Source organism: Dama dama, chromosome 10 (assembly GCF_033118175.1).
Source record: "Dama dama isolate Ldn47 chromosome 10, ASM3311817v1, whole genome shotgun sequence".
Classification (NCBI taxonomy): Eukaryota; Metazoa; Chordata; class Mammalia; order Artiodactyla; family Cervidae; genus Dama; species Dama dama.
Genome location: NC_083690.1, coordinates 39432858 through 39450910, shown reverse-complemented (window position 1 = coordinate 39450910; position 18053 = coordinate 39432858). Strand labels below are relative to the sequence as shown.

The 18053-nt window shown below is 62.2% G+C and overlaps 1 protein-coding gene across 6 annotated transcripts in view; it reads right to left on the bottom strand.

Moving 5' to 3' along the window:
* Positions 1-2937: 2937 nt before the first annotated feature.
* Positions 2938-18053, bottom strand: part of TNRC18 (trinucleotide repeat containing 18) — an 88383-nt gene continuing 73267 nt past the window's right edge. For all 6 annotated transcript variants that reach the window (XM_061153689.1, XM_061153685.1, XM_061153684.1 and 3 more), the window contains 11 exons: positions 16596-16748; positions 16202-16343; positions 14620-14737; positions 14099-14174; positions 13107-13215; positions 10376-10492; positions 9838-10002; positions 8227-9530; positions 4924-5160; positions 4724-4798; positions 2938-4412 (listed from right to left, as the gene is read on the bottom strand). In XM_061153689.1, coding sequence (XP_061009672.1) covers positions 4206-4412; positions 4724-4798; positions 4924-5160; positions 8227-9530; positions 9838-10002; positions 10376-10492; positions 13107-13215; positions 14099-14174; positions 14620-14737; positions 16202-16343; positions 16596-16748 — 2703 coding nt within the window. In that variant the 3' untranslated portion in view covers positions 2938-4205. The remainder of the gene's footprint in view (positions 4413-4723; positions 4799-4923; positions 5161-8226; positions 9531-9837; positions 10003-10375; positions 10493-13106; positions 13216-14098; positions 14175-14619; positions 14738-16201; positions 16344-16595; positions 16749-18053) is intronic.

Below are 18053 nucleotides of genomic sequence, written 5' to 3'. Positions count from 1 at the left end.
CTCTGCCCCACCTCCGCCTCCAAGTCGCGTCTGTGCCGCGCCGTCTCTGCCCGCCGGGGTGGGAGGAGGGGTCCTGGTGGGGCAAGACCCTCGGCCAGCTGGGACCGGGCTTCCCCCCACGCACGTGCGGGCCCAGGAGGATCCGTGTGGAGGGGCGCGGACAGGATGCGCGTGGGCTTTCAAGGGCGGCTCGGTGCCCTTTGGCCTCAGGGCGCCCACTGGAAAGGGGGAGGAGAACGGGCGGCAGCTCGGCCCTGTCGTCCAGGGTCAGAGCGAGGAAGCCGGGCGGGGGGCCTTCTGGGGTCAGGTCTCGGCTCTGTCGCTGACGGACTGTGATTAGAGCAGATTCATCCGCCGTTCTGTGTCTCGTCTCCCTGAGAACCGGGTGGGTCTAGTCTGATGTGGGCGCGTGGGAGCAGGGTTGGGGAGGCGGGGACGGGGCCGAGCCCGCGCGGGGCGATGCCACAGGGGCCGCTCCTCGGGGCTCCGGGGAGGGGAGGAGGAGGAGGGATGGGGGAGGGGGGAGCGCGCACCAGCCCGTGACTCAGTTTCTCTAAAACCCGAGGACCGTCCCGGAAGCAGGAGCCCGTCTGCGGCTCTAAGACGCTGAGCTCGCTGCCTTCGCCATCCGCACACCGCGCCCTCCACACACCGCCCTCAGACACCAAAGCCATCCGTGTCCCATGCACGCCCGGCGCGCTGGGGCGCTGGGCTGGTGCCGGTGGGGTCTGGCCTGAGCTACGCACGGCCGGGGGGCGGGGCGGGGCAGCGCCAAGACCCCGGCCCAGCCTCCCCCGGACCCGAACAAGGGTGTGGCTTCTCCATCTCGCGCCGGCTCAGGGCCCCGCAGAGAGTCAGCACCCTCGTTATTTCTTCCAGAGTGAATGCAGCTGGGAGCACTCAGCTCCATAGGTTTTTGTTAGCTTTTTTCTTTGCGCGGGGTCGTTCTTGGGGTTCAGGGTCTCCTTTGCCGCGCGTGGACTTTCTCCAGTTGCAGGGCGCAGGTTTCTTCTTACAAGCACGGGCTCCTTAGATGCGAAGGTGGGCTTAGTTGCCTCGAGGTATGTGGGGTCTAGTTCCCTGGCCAGAGATCGAACCTGCGTCCCTTGAATTGCAAGGCGGATCCTTAACCACTGGGCCACCGGGGAAGCCCCTAAGGTAATGCTCAACATGTCTTTTCTTATAACCCCCTTGTTATTGTTTGGAGTTGCATTTTATAGGTCTCTTTTTTAACCTTTCTTTTGTTCTCTTGTGATTTCATGACTTTTTAATGTTTGTATTCCTTTTTCTGTGTGTGTATTACAGATTTTGGATGCTTTTTTTCAGTTTTAACAACTCTATTGACGTATAGTTGACTTGCAGTGTGTTAATTTCTGCGGTACAGCAAAGCAGTTAATATCTTTTAACATTCTTTCCATTATAATCATAGAATAGTGACGTTACCTGTGCTGTCCAGGACCTTGTTACACTTATCCATTCTCTATATAAAAGCTCACATCTGCCAACCCCAACCTGCCACTCCGTCCCTGCCCGCTTGGCAACCATCAGCCTGTTCTCTGTGATGCTTCATAGTTTCATTTGTGTCATATTTCAGATTCCATATGTCAGTGATATCATATGGTACTTGTCTTCCTGAGTTAACATAGTATAATACTTTCTGGTTACAAACGGCGTTATTTCATTCTTTCATTCATTCTTTCATTACCCTTGAGCAGCATCCCATTGCATATATGGGCCACATCGTTATTCATTCATCTGTCGATGGACATTTAGGTTCTTTCCATGTCTTGGCTGTTGTGAATAGTGCTGCCGTGAACATGGGCGTGCACGTGTCTTTTTGAATTCTATAGTTTTCTATGTCCTGGAGTGGAATTGCTGCATGTGTGGTGTGCGCCCCCTGGTGGGCGAGGCTGGCCCGAGGTTGCAGCCGCCGTCCTGGAGATCAGGGCCAGGGGCTGGCACCCCGGAGCTGGGCTCTCTGCTGGCCTCGGGCCTACAGGCTGCCTCTGGGTGTGCCCGTGGGTGGGGCTGCGTCCCCCACCCAGTTGTTGTTCGGGAGGCGGTGTCCTAGCACTGAGGCCTGCAGGCTGTTGGGTAGGACCAGCTCTTGGAGGGGGTGCCCCACGGCTGGGCAGCGCCAGCATCCACGTGGTTGGAGGGCTCAAGACTGGCTGCTGCCCGCGTCTCTGTCCCCAGGGTGAACCATAGCTGCCCGCCCCTGCCTCTCCAAGAGACCTCCCCCAAGACCTGGGAGACCGGGCCAAGCTCCCATCAAGGCATGGCTTTCGCCCCCGGGTCCTGGAGCACAAGAGATTCCGTGTGTGCCCTTTAAGGGTGGTTTTTCCCCCTAGTCCTGTGGAACTCCCAAAATTAAGCCTTGCTGGCCTTAAAAGCCAGATGCTAGGGGGCGTGTCTCCCCCCGTGTAGGACCCCGAGCAGGTGTGCGGCTCAGAGGCTCACTCCTGCAGGAGGCATTCTCTGTGATGTCATTCTTCTCCAGAGTATGGTCACCCCCCGGGGGGTGTGGAGTGGACTGCATTGCAAGTCCGCCCCTCCCGCCTGTCTCACTGGGGTTCCTTCTTTATGTCTTCAGTTGCAGATCTTGCTGGTAGGTCCTGGTCCTTTTCACTGAGGACTGTTCCACAGAGCTGTGACTGTGGTGTGCTCACAGGTCCTTATGCTCTGCCATCCTGGCGCACTCCAGCCTGGCCGGGGGAACTCTCTGCACTGACAGACACAGGCCAGCCCCCACCCGGTAGCCACTGACCATGTCTGCCGACCACCATCAGCACCGACAGCGTCGGTGCGGCTAAGGAGGTTCCTGTTTCCTGTAGACTGGCTGATTCGTCTCCTCCCGGAAGTGTCAGCCTCCCTTCAGAGCTGCGTCCCAACACCAAGCGCACCCCGGCCCCCGAAATGAACCACGCCAGACAACCGTACTTTTCCAATTATAGCTTTTTCTTTTTTCTTTTTTTTCTTTTTTCTTTTTATGAAAAAGATCACACAGAATTCGCCAACAAACAAAATTCCAAAAGAAACTTAAAAAAAAAAAAGGAAAACAACAATTCCCCCAAAAAACAAAACCGAAGTCTGGCTTTTCCTTCCCTTAAGATTGTCTGGACGAGGCCTCCCGTCCCCTGGAAGGCGCAGGGGGCTGCTAAGTGCTTCCGTGGGCTGAGCGGGGCCGCTCTGCTCTCCCTAGGTCCTTCTCCATCGTGGGGGCAAGTACAGTACACCTGGGCCGGGGGGTGGGCGGGGGGGTGTGCTTGGGACAGGAGCGGGGCCTGTGAAGCGGGGTGCTAGACACTCACAATCTAACAGGAAATAAAAAATAATATTCTGCACGTCAGAATGTGTTCGCTTTTTTTTTTATAATTTCGTAGCTATTTTTTCACAGTTTTAAAAAGTTTATATTTATATATATTTATATATATTTATCTTTATATATATAATTAAAAAGTTGACTCCATTTAAAGGCGTATGATACAGGGGAGAGTCTCTTGGTACAATAAAACTGTACAGGCTAAGAACTGCCGCCTCCCTGCGGGCATGGGGACGAGATTTCAGCACCATGGGGTTGTCTGTAGTGTGAGGGTCTGGACCGGCGGGTGGGCCCTCCCCGGGGCCTCAGGGCATGTAGCCCCCTCCCCCTGGCGCCTGGCCAATGCTGCTGGACCACCCCCCTGCCTGGCTCTGCTCCCCGAGTCCAGGCCATCCTGAGAGGGTGGAGGGTGGAGGCTGGACCCCAGGCAGGTGCCCGTGCAGGCCCGGCCGGGTCAGTGAGGCTAGGGGCAGGAGGCCACCCTGGCCCCACGGCGGGAGGCTCAGGGTGGGCGCTGTGCTGAGGGGGCTGGGCACCAGGAGGGCCCACCAGCGGCGGGAACCTCCGAGCAAGCATGAGTTTGGTTGCTCAGACACCCCCTCCCACCAAATCCCCAGCTGGCGTCGGCCTGCGGGTCCCGGGGCCTGGCCTGGCCAAGTGCTTACAAGGTGCTGGGGGGCCCCGAGGGGCCGGCAGAGCCATACCCTGATCGCTCAGAGGGGAGGGGGGTCTGGACGTGTGCACATGTGAGCACGCACGTGCATGCATACGGGCACACACATGTACACACTGCCGCGCTGGGGCGTCCACGGGCACACCTGCATGCACACGACCCGCGCACGTGGCCGCCGAGCCCTGGCAGTGGGGCAGGCGGGCCGCCAGCTCAGCAGAGCACGGGCACGCCGTCGGTGGAGAAGATCATGCCCGTGGTGGGCTCGTAGGTGCCCGCCAGGTAGTATAGGCCCTCGCTGTCCTGGTACTTCTTGGTCTTGACCATCTGCTCGTACTGTTCCAGGCCCACCACCAGGCACTTGTGCGACACCGTCTGCACGTCGTTCTCGTCCACGTGCGAGGACTGGTACAGGGCGCGCTGTGGGCACACGGTGGCATAAGGGGGCGCAGGGGAGCCCCGGAGGGAACCCAAGAAACACGGGGGGTGGAGGACGAAGGCGGCCAGCGACCCAGAGAGAGCCCGTGGGACAGGGATCCAGGCAGAGGCGGAGAGAGAGCCCAAGAGACAGACAGATACAGAGACTGAGACACCGAGGGAGGAACAGATGCACCCAGAGACCGAGGGAGAAGACAGCAAGGGTGACAGAGACCGGGAGACAGCAATCAGAGATGCAGGGTCGGGAGAGGGAGTGGGCGGGGTCACAGGAGGCCCCACCCCCGCGCTCCTACCTCCATGAAGTCCTTCCTCTGGCTGGAGGCCCGCAGGGAGGCAGGGAGGCTGCGGCCGGACTTCTGGTCCCAGGGCTGTGTGCGCAGACGAGGGGCTGCTGTGAGCCTGGGCCCTGCCTTGCCTGACCCCTGGCCCCTACCCCAGCCCCCAGCCCCCAGCCCCCAGCCCCCAGCCCCCAGAGCGGGGCAGCCCGGCCCACCTGGCCCTCGTGGAGGCGCTTGCCCGGGCTGGTCTCCTCGGGGTGGTAGAACCACTTGACACGGACCACCATGTTGCTGCCCCAGGACTCCCACATGCTCTGGATGCGGCCGATGTACGGCAGGTTGGGGCGGCCGGCCGACAGGAAGACGGCGCAGTCCCCAATGCGGATCATCTCCTTGCCGCGCACGATGGCCTTGTAGAAGAGCTTGCGGGCCTTGCCCTTCATGCCACGGCGCTGTGGGCGGGGGGGGGGGAGGGGGGTGGTCAGGGCGGGTGCGCCACCCCCACCCCAGGCCCCGGGTTCTGCAGGCGCTCCTGATCCGGAGCCCCCGCTCATCCCCGCGGCAGAACAGGGACTTCACATGAACTAAGGCTCCGCACTGAGGGCCACGTGGGCGACGATGCAGGTGGGGGAGGGCCCCGGGGACGCCCCCCGCAGGAGCCACCGCGCTGCAGCCACACCCACTGCTGGGGTTCTGACACCAGCCCCTGAGGCAGAGCCGGCCCCTGCTGACCCCCAACTTCCAGACAGGGGTGAGGAGGTCGCCTCGGCCCCGTGATCTCCGCTCCACAGGACACAGATTCCACTCAACACACCCAGAGCCCATCACTCTCCCGGCAGCCTCAATCTACACACATCACCCGGAGCGGTCTCGGCACCAGCTGGCCCTACCAGGCGCCAGGGAGGGGGGCCTGGGCAGTGTCAACCCCCAGGCAAGGCTGACTGCCCCCCACATTACCCCACGGAAGCCACTGGCTGAGGTCAGAGCTTGGCCGACAGGATCCAGCCCTGGGCTCGTGGCTGCCAGGCCCAGGCGGGGCTGGATTTCTCTTAATTCTTGCAACACACACTCCCTGACGCCCTCTCAGCGCTCCCACCTCGGCAGGCGCTGGGAGAGACCAGAGTGCAGGCTCCAAGGAGGAAACAGACCAGCCATCGGAGCCCAAACTCTGTCCCAGGCAGCCCCGGAACCAGTCATTGCCCCCAGGCCAACGCTGCCCAGAAGCCAGGCCCGCGCAGCTCTGCTCTGCCCTCCAGTGGAGCCCGCGCGCCTTCCCTCCAAACCGACTCCTAAAACCCGCCCCTCCCTTCTTGGATTGGCCACTAGGCAGCGCCAAAGGGTTTTTTTTTTTTTTTGTATAAACAAGAAAAACCTGCAAGCTTCCTACCTTACCCCCCCTGGCCCTTTTCTATTTTTAATTCACTGAGTCTCTGGTGAGACTTTTTTGTTTGGCCACATCACAGCAAGTAGGATCTTTGTTCCTCAACCAGGGATCGAACCTGTGCCCCCTGCAGTGGAAGCAGGGAATCCTAACCACTGGACAAGGAGGGAAGTCCATGACAGACTTTCTTACCTGTTCTGTAAACAAATTATTTTCAGCTCAAGGCATGGTACAAACTGATTCAAGATGAGATGGATGGCTAAGACCTCTAAGCCAGCTCATCTTTGACAGCAGGTATGTTTTCAGGCCTCCATGGCTACCTTCCTCAAAGAGATGCCCCCTTATCCATGGAGTGCCCAGTGGGGCTGACCCCGCCCCTGTGGCCAACACGGGACCTGATCTGGCCAATCCAAACAGCCCATCCTCCTTCTGGCCACTGTGATTGGTTCAGGTGTGTGCTCCTAAGCCAAAGGAGGCTCCACCTACTTTAGCTGGAACCCTAAAAAAAGATCCTTCCTTCCCACTGTCACTTCTGAGTTAGCAGGTCAGCTGAAAACTATGGGGCTGCCTATTGCGAAGAGGAGAGCAGGACAGAGAGAAAGGAAAAACAGAAGCTGGGAGCACAGGCCTGAGAGGGATCTGAAGACAGCCTTTGGGCTGCTGGACCCAGCTGGACCTGAAGCTGAAAACCACACTTTTCTAGTTAAGAGTCTGGCCCCGTGCTCCGACCTCTGCAGCAGTAAGCGCACTCAGTAACAGTGACACTGGGATGTGCAGAGAGCAGATGCTAAGATAAGGAACTGGCCACCGCCCTGGGGACAGGGCAGTGAGAGTGGGCCTGTCCTTGGCTCAGAAACCACCGCTCCTTGATACATCCCTGGATAAAGTGTCTGTCAGGATCAGCGGTGGGCCTGGTCAGGAATGTCCGCGTGTGGCTCATCAGCAAAGACCCTACAAGAATCCATACACTCTGGTTCGCTGTCTTGAGTAGTGGCCTTGCCAAGAGAGGCGCTTTCAGCCTGGAGCCCGCAATCCGGGGTGGGTGAAAGTCAGATAGCTCACGCCCTGCAGGGTCAAGAAGCAGATCTTCTGCCCCAGACAACCCCAGGTGACGAGTCAAAGGCAGGGACGCTGGAAGGAGAGCACGAGCTGTGGGAGTGGGGGAGGACGCCCCCTTGTCTGACAAAGGGGGATCCCCCACCCTATCCTAAACAGCCTCTGGGGGTTCAGACTGGGGCCAGGTAGAGCTGTCTGCCTCACCCCAGGGGATCCAACCGCCCCAGGGTAGCACAGTGGCTAGCCCTAAAAGCTGCTGCCAAGACAGAAACCCCCAAGCTAGTCTGCATACATCACCAGAGAACCAAACCCCTAAAGCCTGCCTGCCTGGCAGCACCGGCATTACAGAGGCCCACACCCAGCAGGGCGCCTGGCTCCTGCGTGGCCTCAGAGGACCCTGGCTCAGGGCAGCAGATGCTGTGGGCAAACCTGACCTGACCGGTTGTACCCATGGACCAGGAGCCCGGCTCTTCCTGCCCAGGGGCGCGGGGTGGACTGGTGGCCTCTGGGCTGTTCCCCTTCTACATACAGAAGCTTCACGTATGTGCATGTCTATGCAGATGTGTGCCTGTGCGTGTCCAAGTGTGTCTGTGTGTACATACGGCGTAGGGTGGGCCAGGAAGGGTCCTGCAGAACTGACCCCCACCCACTACAGGGGCGGCCATGTGCCTCAGACCCAGTCAGCCAGAACGCTGGGCCTTCTGGGCCACCCTGACTAGCTCAGGGCGGGCAGGGACCCAGCCAGGCCCAGGAGACTCAGCCCTAGACTTCGACCTGCAAAGAGGGAAAGAAGTGCCTCTGCTATGACTGCTAACCTGGCCAGCCCGAAAATGAAGTGAAGACAAATAAACTCAGGCCACGTGGCTTTGAGACCAGCCGCACGGTCACTGCAGGCCTGCCACAGGACTGTGTGGGTCAACCAGGTGCCCCCGAGGGTGGGTCTAGGTCCCTGGGACCAGGGGGCAGCGCTGCTCCGGGACGGGCAGGACTCAGGAGTCACATGGACTCCACGTCTGTGACCCAACCCTCCGCCGTGGGGCTGCTGGGACGACAGAGAAAGACGACCCCCCGCCCCACCTACCTGGGTGGGCTTGCCGAACCACTTCCAGAGCTGCCGGGCGGGCAGGAAGGCGGCAATCTTGGGCCGGTTCTCCACGGAGGGCAGGCGCTGCCGCTTGGCCAGCTCCTTGGTGGTGGGGAGGTGGACACCCTCCCTCTTCTTGGGCCGGCTCTTGGCCCCGGCCTGGGCCTTGGGTGGCAGAGGCGGTGTGGGCTGTGGCGGGGGGGCCTGGGCCGCGGGAGCCGGCGCCTTCTTGCCGGGGGAGTGGGCCGAGGAGCGGGCCTTGCCCGCCTGCTTGGGCGCCTTGCTGGGGAGGGCCGGCGGGGCGGAGGGGCCGGCGGCGGGGGCGGGGGCGGCCTCGTCGTCCGAGCTGCAGGAGGAGTCGTCTGTGGTGGAGGAGGAGGAGGAAGAGGAGGAGGAGGAGGAGGATGAGGAGGACGAGGAGGAGGAGGACGAGGAGGAGGAGGACGAGGACGAGGACGAGGATGAGGACGAGGAGGAGGAGGAGGAGGACGAGGAGGAGGAGGAGGACGAGGAGGAGGACGAGGAGGAGGACGAGGACGAGGCCCTGGAGCTGGAGGCGCTGCAGTTCCGCCCGCCGCCCTGGCCGTCCTCCTCGCCCTCCGTCTCGGAGCTGCTGCTGCTGCTGCCGCTGTCACTGCTGCTGCTGCTGCCGCTGCCGCTGCTGCTCTCCGACTCCTCCGCCCCGTCCTGCTCGGCCTGGCCCTTGTCCGGGCTCTTGGCGGTCCCCGAGTCCTCGAACGCGAGCCCAACCGCGGGCTCCTGGGCCAGGTCACCATCCGCGGCCTTGGGCCGGGCGGCCTTGGGCTCGGGGCTCCCGGCTGCTGGCGCGTAGCCGCCCAGGCCAAGCAGGCCCTTGGGCTCCTCCCGCAGAAGCAGGGCCTCCTTGGCCTTCTTGCTCTTGGGAGACGTCACGCCCTCATGGTCCAGCTTGACCAGCAGCTCGGCCTCCTCCCCCGGCCTCCGGGCGCCCTTGCTGGCTGACTCCTCGGCAGCCCGGGCCTTCTTGGGCTTGGGGCGGGTGGCGGGTATGGTGATGGGCACGGTGACAAGGGGGGTGGGCGCCAGGGCTGCTGCAGGGGCCGGCAGCTCCCCAAAGGGCTCGGGAGCCGGGCAGCTGGCAAAGGTGGACGGTGCTGGGCTGGGCTGTGGGGGTGCCGGGCGAGCCTTGGGGGTCTTGGCCCGCTTGTCCACGGGTTCCGGGGGGCTCTTCTTGGAACCTGGGGTGTTGATGGGCTCCAGGGCCAGTGGGGTACTGGGGACGTCATCTGTTGAGCCCCCCTCCTCCAGGACGGCAGCTCTGTCTGCAAGACAGGGGGGGGAGCCCCGTGAGTCAGGGCTGGGGGGGCCTCTCGGGGCTTCGGGACGAGCAGCTCTCACACCCCACTGTCCCCACGTGCTGGCAGCAAGGTGGCGCTGCCCCGGGCACCCTGCACTGGATTGGGGAAGGACACACCTTCCTGGACCTCAGCTCTGCCTCTGAGAGACTCACGAGTGCCCTGAGCCTGCTTCCTGTCAGCATTTCTGCACAGGCGGGAGGGGGGTCTCTGTGCAGACACCCCAAGAGTGCGGCAGGCCCCAAGTCCTGACGGGCTGGCCCCCAAAACATACCACTCTTGGCTTTGGTGCTGGGTTTCCGCCCGCGACCCCGCGCCTTGGCGCCGGGCTCCTCAGACCCTGGCGCAGCCCCATCCTTGCTCTCCCCGGTGTCTTTGCTGGTCTTCCGGCTGCGGCGCTTAGCGCTGGGCACCAGGAGCGCCGGGGACGGCTCCGCACCTGCGGGGCAGCACAGAGGGCGGCTCAGGTCCAGCCTCCACCCCCGACCACTGCGGGCGCGTCACCGGTCGTGAGCGGCGGGGCCTGGACCAGCTGCGTGGTCGGGCAGGAGGCCCGTCTGCAGGGACGCAGCTCAGGGATCTGCACCTGCGTGCAGTGGGGCGTCCTCGAACAAACGAGCAGGGCGGGGCTGACTGTGGTTTTAGTGGCCCTTCTGGAGGATTCCATGAACACCCTGGAGCCCTGGCAGTTCTGGGTCAGTGTCCCGGTCCTAACTCTGACTAGTCAAGGGAGCCGGGATGAGGCATCTCCCCTCCGAAGCCCGGGTTTCCTACTGGTCAAAGGGCAGGGGGGGTCCCAAACCACCACTCACACTGGATCTTATAGTCGGGTGGCAGGAGGCGGATGTGCGAGAGGGGGATCCTCCCAGTGTCCCCATCGTCGAACTCCACGGTGATGAGGTCCCCATCATCCTCCAGACCCAGCAAGCCTGTTGGAGGAGGGTGGGGTCAGGGGAGGCCCGTGGCCTGGGCCCCCTGGCAGATGCGGGGCAGAGGGAGCAGACATCAGCCAGCGAGCAGCCCCAGGCCCAGGACGCATGAGGGCAGGTGGGCGGTGGAGCAGGACGTGGGCTTTGCGCCCGGCAGGCCCAGAACCGTGGGCTCCCCAGGTCCAGCCAGGCATGTCCACCCATCCAGGGCCCTCCCCAGAGTGACAACAACGAGCGTGGGACCACACAGCAGAGGGAGCAGGCCGCAGGATGGCGGCTGCAAGAACACGGGTCTCTCGGAAGACGACACCCGAGTGGACGAGCGGGACCCCTCCAGGCTAGGCCCGCTGTGCCACAGGGAAGGAAGCCAGCTTTCAAAGGGGAGCCCCGGGGTCCCCTCTCCTGATCGCCGCACACCCCTGCAGGCAGGAGTGCAGGGGTCACTGGGCAGACTGGGGGTCACACGGCAGCGGCGAGCTTTATGCCAGGACACGGCACAGCAGAGGAGGGTGGTGGGCACCATGCCAACCAGGGCGACAGTGAAGTCCAAACCCTGGATGGTGACCCCCAGCCCCACTCCTAGGTGCCGGACACGGAGCCCCGGGCCCCGAAGGATGGCACCACAGGCCAGGCTGGTGGGAGAGGAGCCGCCAGCGCTGGTAGTTGGCACCCCCCGCTGTCAGGCCCTGCCCACGCACAGCTTCCAGTCCCCTTGCTGAGCATCGCCAGTGATGAAAGAACAGCCTCCAGCAGAAGAGAGCAGAAGGACAGAGAGGTACAGACAGGAGCCCGCAGAAAGAAGGGAGGGGGGCTGCAGAAGGAAACAGCTGAAGAAACCTAAAATGGAAACAGTATGTCCTCAGGGAAAAGAGGAATCCACGGAACAAAAAGAGATCACTGAAAAAAGAAAAAATCAAAGAATAAGAAAGAACTTTTAGGAATTTTATAAACAATAGCAGACACATCAAAAGTGCAACAGAATAGAAGGACCAGAAGGCAGGGGTGAGGAAATCTGCCAGAAAGTAGAACAAAAAGATAAAGATGATAATGGGCAAAAGACAGCAGCAGAGGGCCACCAGACAAGTGTGAGACCCAGGGAGAGAGGGCGAATGAGGGAGGAGGCTCTCCAGGAAGAGACATGAGAAAAATCTCCAGGGATTGGAAATCTACTTTCAAACCAAAGCGCCCTTCCCCCAGATACCCAACAAAACACACACAGAGAGACAGAGAGAGACAGAGAGAGACAGAGAGGAATAGAGACACGGAGACAGAGAGAGAGACACAGAGGAAGGGACAGAGACACAGAGGAGAGAAAGAGACAGAGAGAGACAAAAAGAGACAGAGAGGAATAGAGACAGAGACAGGCAGGAAGAGACAGAGACAGAGAGAGAGACACAGAGACAAAGAGGAAGGGACAGAGATACAGACAGAGACACAGAGGAGAGAAAAAGACAGAGAGACCACATGATTCCAGATCTGGGAATAAGGGGATGGTGCCAAGTCTCCTATGACGATTCGGGAATAACCCTGGTGTAGGATACCTCCAACATCAGAACCCAAATAAAAATAGAATGCTGACTTCAGAAAAAGCAATGGAAGGTGATTTCCAATGTAGAATTTATACCCAGATCAACTATCTCTAAAGACCAGGAGAGAATAAGGAGACTCGGACGTGTGTGTACTTGAGGAGTTTCCCTCCCATGGATCCTTTCTCTCCGGAAGCCGTGAGAAGGTCCTCTGCCACAGGAGGGAAAGAGACAGGAAGAGACAGACACGAGATGCAGCACAGGTGAGGTGGAATTCTCAGCAGGGCTGCAAGGGCAGGTCCCAGAAGTGACGCCTGCAAGGCAGGCCTGGAAAGCCGCCAGTCCCTGGGGCTCAGGAAGCTGGAGCCCCAGGAGAGCTGGATGGGGAGGCACGGCTCCTTTCGTCAGGGGACTCCAGCCCAGCGCCCATGCCCCCATCTCCTGGGCACACGGGTGACTTAGGTGGCCGACAGGTGGACTCCCTTGGCCCCCAGGTTTGACTTGGGGCTGTAACACACGCCCAGACTCCTGGCTCACAGATGCGTTGGTTCTGCACTAGCTGTGTCCACCACCTGCCCACCTGCTCGTTCTGTCTGCCTGCATCCACACCCACGTCTTCTGGGCTACTGTTACCCTTTGTCTGCCCAGCTGCCAATCTCTTATTTTGCTCACAAGGTCAGCTTTCCTAGGGAAGCCACCTTCCCATCTCTTCCAGTCCACAGGCAAAACCAGGAAGCTGCCTCACTCATTAGCAAGGACGAGCATAAGACCCGTAACCCAGGTGACCCAGGCCAGTTCAGTGCAACTCCATCCTGGGACTCAGATGGGAAAGCGGGGCATTCCATGAGGACAGGGTCTGTTGAGAAGGTGAGAGAGAGTCCTCGGGAGTGGGGAGTGAAGCCAGCACAGCTGAGAGCTGACGGACACGGGAACCCTGAGTCCTGATGCCACCAGGAAACAGTCCTGGTTCCAACCATGCGCAACGCTCTATGCTTAAGTCCATCTGAGCTGGCCTTCAGGAACCAAATGGATCCATGCTGACACACTGGGAAAGGGGGTGCTGGGAGGGTCTCGAGGGCGGCTCTCACCTCGGACCACGGTACCGGGGTACAGGCAACGGTACTGCTGGCTCCAGTAGGCCGCGATCCTGGTCCCTTGCGGCAAGTAGCGCGTGGAGGCCGGCCTCACGTCGATGATCTGAGGAGGGGAGGAGTGAGCGCCAGGCTGGCCCCGCCCAGGCCCCGCCCTCACCGCCTCCTGCAGCAGCCCCGCCCCCGCCCTCACCGCCTCCTGCAGCAGCCCCGCCCCCGCCCTCACCGCCTCCTGCAGCAGCCCCGCCCCCGCCCCGCAGCCCCGCCCCGCAGCCCCGCCCTCACCGCCTCCTGCAGCAGCCCCGCCCCCGCCCCGCAGCCCCGCCCTCACCACCTCCTGCAGCAGCCCCGCCCCCGCCCTCACCACCTCCTGCAGCAGCCCCGCCCCCGCCCTCACCGCCTCCTGCAGCAGCCCCGCCCCCGCCCCGCAGCCCCGCCCTCACCGCCTCCTGCAGCAGCCCCGCCCCCGCCCCGCAGCCCCGCCCTCACCACCTCCTGCAGCAGCCCCGCCCCCGCCCTCACCACCTCCTGCAGCAGCCCCGCCCCCGCCCTCACCGCCTCCTGCAGCAGCCCCGCCCCCGCCCCGCAGCCCCGCCCTCACCGCCTCCTGCAGCAGCCCCGCCCCCGCCCCGCAGCCCCGCCCTCACCGCCTCCTGCAGCAGCCCCGCCCCCCGCCCCACAGCCCCGCCCTCACCGCCTCCTGCAGCAGCCCCGCCCCCGCCCCGCCCTCACCGCCTCCTGCAGCAGCCCCGCCCCCGCCCCGCAGCCCCGCCCTCACCGCCTCCTGCAGCAGCCCCGCCCCCCGCCCCACAGCCCCGCCCTCACCGCCTCCTGCAGCAGCCCCGCCCCCGCCCCGCAGCCCCGCCCTCACCGCCTCCTGCAGCAGCCCCGCCCCCGCCCTCACCACCTCCTGCAGCAGCCCCGCCCCCGCCCTCACCGCCTCCTGCAGCAGCCCCGCCCCCGCCCCGCAGCCCCGTCCCCGCCCTCACCGCCTCCTGCAGCAGCTGCTCCAGACAGTAGATGTGAGGCCGGTTCCCGCGTTCACCCTCCACCACCACTCGGTATCTGCAAAGCCGGGGCGACGGTGGGGTGACGAGAGGCCCCCCGGGGACCCCGCACAGTCCACGCCAGCTCCACCTCCCGGGCCACTAGGATGGGGTGTGCAAGCCAAGGGGTTGCTGACTTGCTGCACAAGCTTGGGGCACGTCTCCCCACTCTGGGCCCATCTCCTCGACATGACCAGGCAGGGTCACAGACGCAGGGAAGGCCAGCACAGCCTCGCCTGCTCCCCCCCACTGAGCCCTGTCCACCTGGGGGCCACCTGGGAGGCCGCTCTGCCCCCAGCCCGCTCACAGAGTGTGCTTCCTCTGAGCTTGCCCGAGCCCCCATCCTATGGTGGGGGAGCGGGGAAGCCACAGCTCAGAGAGGTGAGGCAAGGCGCCCACAGCGGCCCAGCAAGGCTCTGGGCGGGGGTCTGAGGCTCTGCGCAGGACGGCCCGTCCCCACTCACATGTCTGGCGAGTGCAGGGTCTGCACGTGCCCCGCGTACAGCAGCTTATCGTCCATGGGGATGAGCACACGCAGGCCGTCCTTCAGCTCATCCTTGTCGATGATGCAGGAGCGAGGGGCTGCGGGCGGGCGGTGAGGCGGGGCTGGAGCAGGGGGCGGCCCGAGACCCCCCCCAGGCCCACCTGGCCACCCTGTCACCCCTCTCTGCAGTGTGCCCGCGCGCACGCCTGCCCACAGCGCACAGGCCCCCTCCCAGCATCCGCAAAGACCCCAGGCAGGTGGGAGCCCAGGTGACGCCCATGCAAGGACGAGCGCTCGCTGAGCCTCAGCCGGAGGCTCCGGGCCACCCACTGCTGCCCCTCAGTGGCAGTCCCCAGCCTTTCCCATCAGCTCCTTCCCGACCAGGAACGCTGTCTGTCTGTCTGTTCTGCCGGCAACACCCCCACGGCTGGGCTCCCTCTTCTGACCAGGCCCCAGCCCGAGGCTGCCGCTCCCTTTCCCCTCCATTCTCCTCCAGGCCCACACACACTGCTTCAGCCTCCAGGACCCAGTCTTCTTCTCTGTAGGGCCCTAGACCCAGCCCCTCACTGCCGTCACCTCACTCAGAGAAACCCAGATCGCTGGCTGGGATGGACAGAGTGACGGGCTCAGGTCTCGGTCCCTGCCTGCACCCACATCCCTGCCACAGCCTCACGGTGGCTGCAATGGGCTTCCCACCTCTTGACCTTGGGCATGGCCATGTGACCTGCTTTAGCCAGTGGATGAGGGGAGAAGCACTTGAATCTGAAGGGAGGCCTCCCTCCAGAGGCCTTCTGGTCCCTCTCGAGCCTCTGGCAGCAGGGCCGTGAGAGAACAAGCCCTGGCCAGCCCAGCAGGCCAGGTGGGGCAGACCTGTGTCTGCTGTCAGTGGACCGCTAGACACCCCATTAACACGAGAGTCAGCCCAGCTGAGGTCACCCCACCGTCCTGCTGACAGCCCATCCCAACCCATCACTGAGTATGCGTGCCTGGTCCTTACACAGCAACAGCTGACAGATATGCTCCCCAGCAGACGACAAAGCTTCGCAGGGCTGGCCCGGCTCTTCTCACTGCACATCCCTGGACCCACTCCGCGGTCCACCCACACCGCTGCTCACCCAGATCCCCCAGCAGCCTCCTAACTCAACCTCCTGGCCCCCACTCCCTGCCCCAGCTCTCCAGGTCCCTGTCTACACAGCAGCCAAAGAGCGCACCATGAAATCAAGCTGACCACACTGACCTCCCTCTTATTGTTCAGGAAGAAGTCCAAGCCCCCACCAAGGCCCTCGAAACAGGGGGGTCTGCCCTGCCTGCCCCCAGTCCAAGGCTGCTCTCCCGCCCTGACTGAGCAGCCCAGACTGACGCGGCCTTCCTGCAGCTCACCTCAGGCACCGTGCTCCCGTCTAACCGCGGGGCTTCTGCACACGCCGTCTCCCCCACCACCCTGCCCCCTCTCTGTGCGAGCCCAGCCTGGCCCACTTGGGCCCCGCTGGCAGCTGCCTCCGGGAAGCCCCTGGCACCCCCACACTGCAGGCCGGGGCCCACGCGGCACGGCAGGTGCTCACCTGGGGTCAGTGGCCGCTCCGCCGCCCCGCCGCGGGGCAGGTGCTCGTCCTCGGAGAAGCTTGAGTCCTGGTTGGGCTCGAAGTCCTCCTCAGCGGCCATGCTCTCCATCAGCTTGCTCACGGCTCCCCCCTTGCCCCGGTTCTGAGAAGAGAGCAGGAGAGACCGACGGCTAAGGCCCGGCCGGAAGCCCAGGGTCACCATCAGGCTGCCATGCAGCTTGGCGCAGGGAGCAGCCAGATCCCACCTGGGCGCCAGAGGGAGGACAAAGCGGGCCGAGGGAGCACTTCCAGCCGCACACGGATCTTAGAGTGGGGATGGGGCCATGCAGGGTCGCCCCCATCTGTCAACCAAGCAAAGCAACTCCGCCGTGCCTGGGCCTCCAGGGAACCTCACCTCCTTCTTCACCTCCTTGCCCTTGGCCTTGGCCTTGCTCCTCTTGGTGGAGGCCGGGGAGCTGGTGTGAGGGGCCCGGGCCTCGGCAGGCAGGGCAGGAACACGGGGCGGGGGCAGCGAGGCTCCGGACCCGGCTTCCTTGCCCTTCTTCTTCTGGGGATGAAGCCAGAGAGCAGCTGTCAGAGGGCAGCACGGGCCCAGGCCCCACACTCGCCCTCCCACCCCCGGCAAGCATTTCTGGTTTTAATCTTGCTTTATTACCACTATATATTACTTGTTATATTAAAAAAAAAAAAAAAGAATATCGACATGCATATAACTGAGTTCCTCTCCAACGATCCCACCAACCGCAGAGGTGACTAGAGGGAATAACGGCGTGGCGTGTCCTTTCCAGAACTTTCCGCAAGCACACACAACCATGTAAACTCACAGGCTAAGCAAACACATTTGTGCATACACGGTACTTTCTTGTTTTAAACACAGACGGGAATTTACCGAAAATTCCACTGTGCAACCTTCCTCCCCCCATCCTCTGCCACCTTCCTCCCCCCATCCTCTGCCAAGTGTATCTGGCAGACACAGAGGAGAAGCCTCCCTTTTTATTGTGACCAGCTGCCCAAGGTGCCTTGACATGCAGACCTGAAATTCATCTGACTGCCCGCCTGTTCTTCCCTCTGCTGAATGACGCCAAGAATAACAACAGCCTCGCTCAGTGAGGCAGACACATTCCTGGAAGGAGCGTGCAGAACCGTGCCCGCACTGTCCGGGGCGCTTCTGGGGACCAGCGGCTACCTTCCTCTCACCCCAGCAGTGGGGGACACCCAGCTCAAAGCCCCCAGCGTGGATCTGGGATGCTCCCTCCAATGGGGGCATGGAAAGTGGGCCAGTGCACGGGGACTGTGCAAGGCTCCACTTATCAGAGCCAAGGAGTGGGAACAACCCAGATGTAAAGCAACCCGGCGTGTCGGTAGATACAGTTACAAGCTTCGATCCCAGGGGCCAAAGGCTCTGTTCCAAGGAAGAGGTGACAGCATGGGCAACACATGATGACACTCGGGGCAGGAAGTGGGCTCAGGCCGCAGAGGGGACGGGAGGCAAGGGTAGGGGTCACTGTGTGCATTTCAGAAGTGGCGTGCCGGATACCAATGACCAAGTCACGGGCCAGGGGAGACGGAAATTAAGACAGAGAAAAAAAGAAGACTGGGCAAATGATACCGAGACAGCAGCAGAAGTCCCAGCTTCCACAAGAGACGAGTGGGATTCAAAGCCAACAGGGTTAAAAGGAACAAGTGGGGAATGTTACAAGGATAAATGCGTTCATTTTAACCTCTAATTGGGGGGAGACATATATATAGGTTTATATACATATATACAAGTTTATATATACTGAAGCAACTTGGCACACACGCGCGCGTGCACACACACACACACTCTATTTTCTTATTTCTGATGCATCTT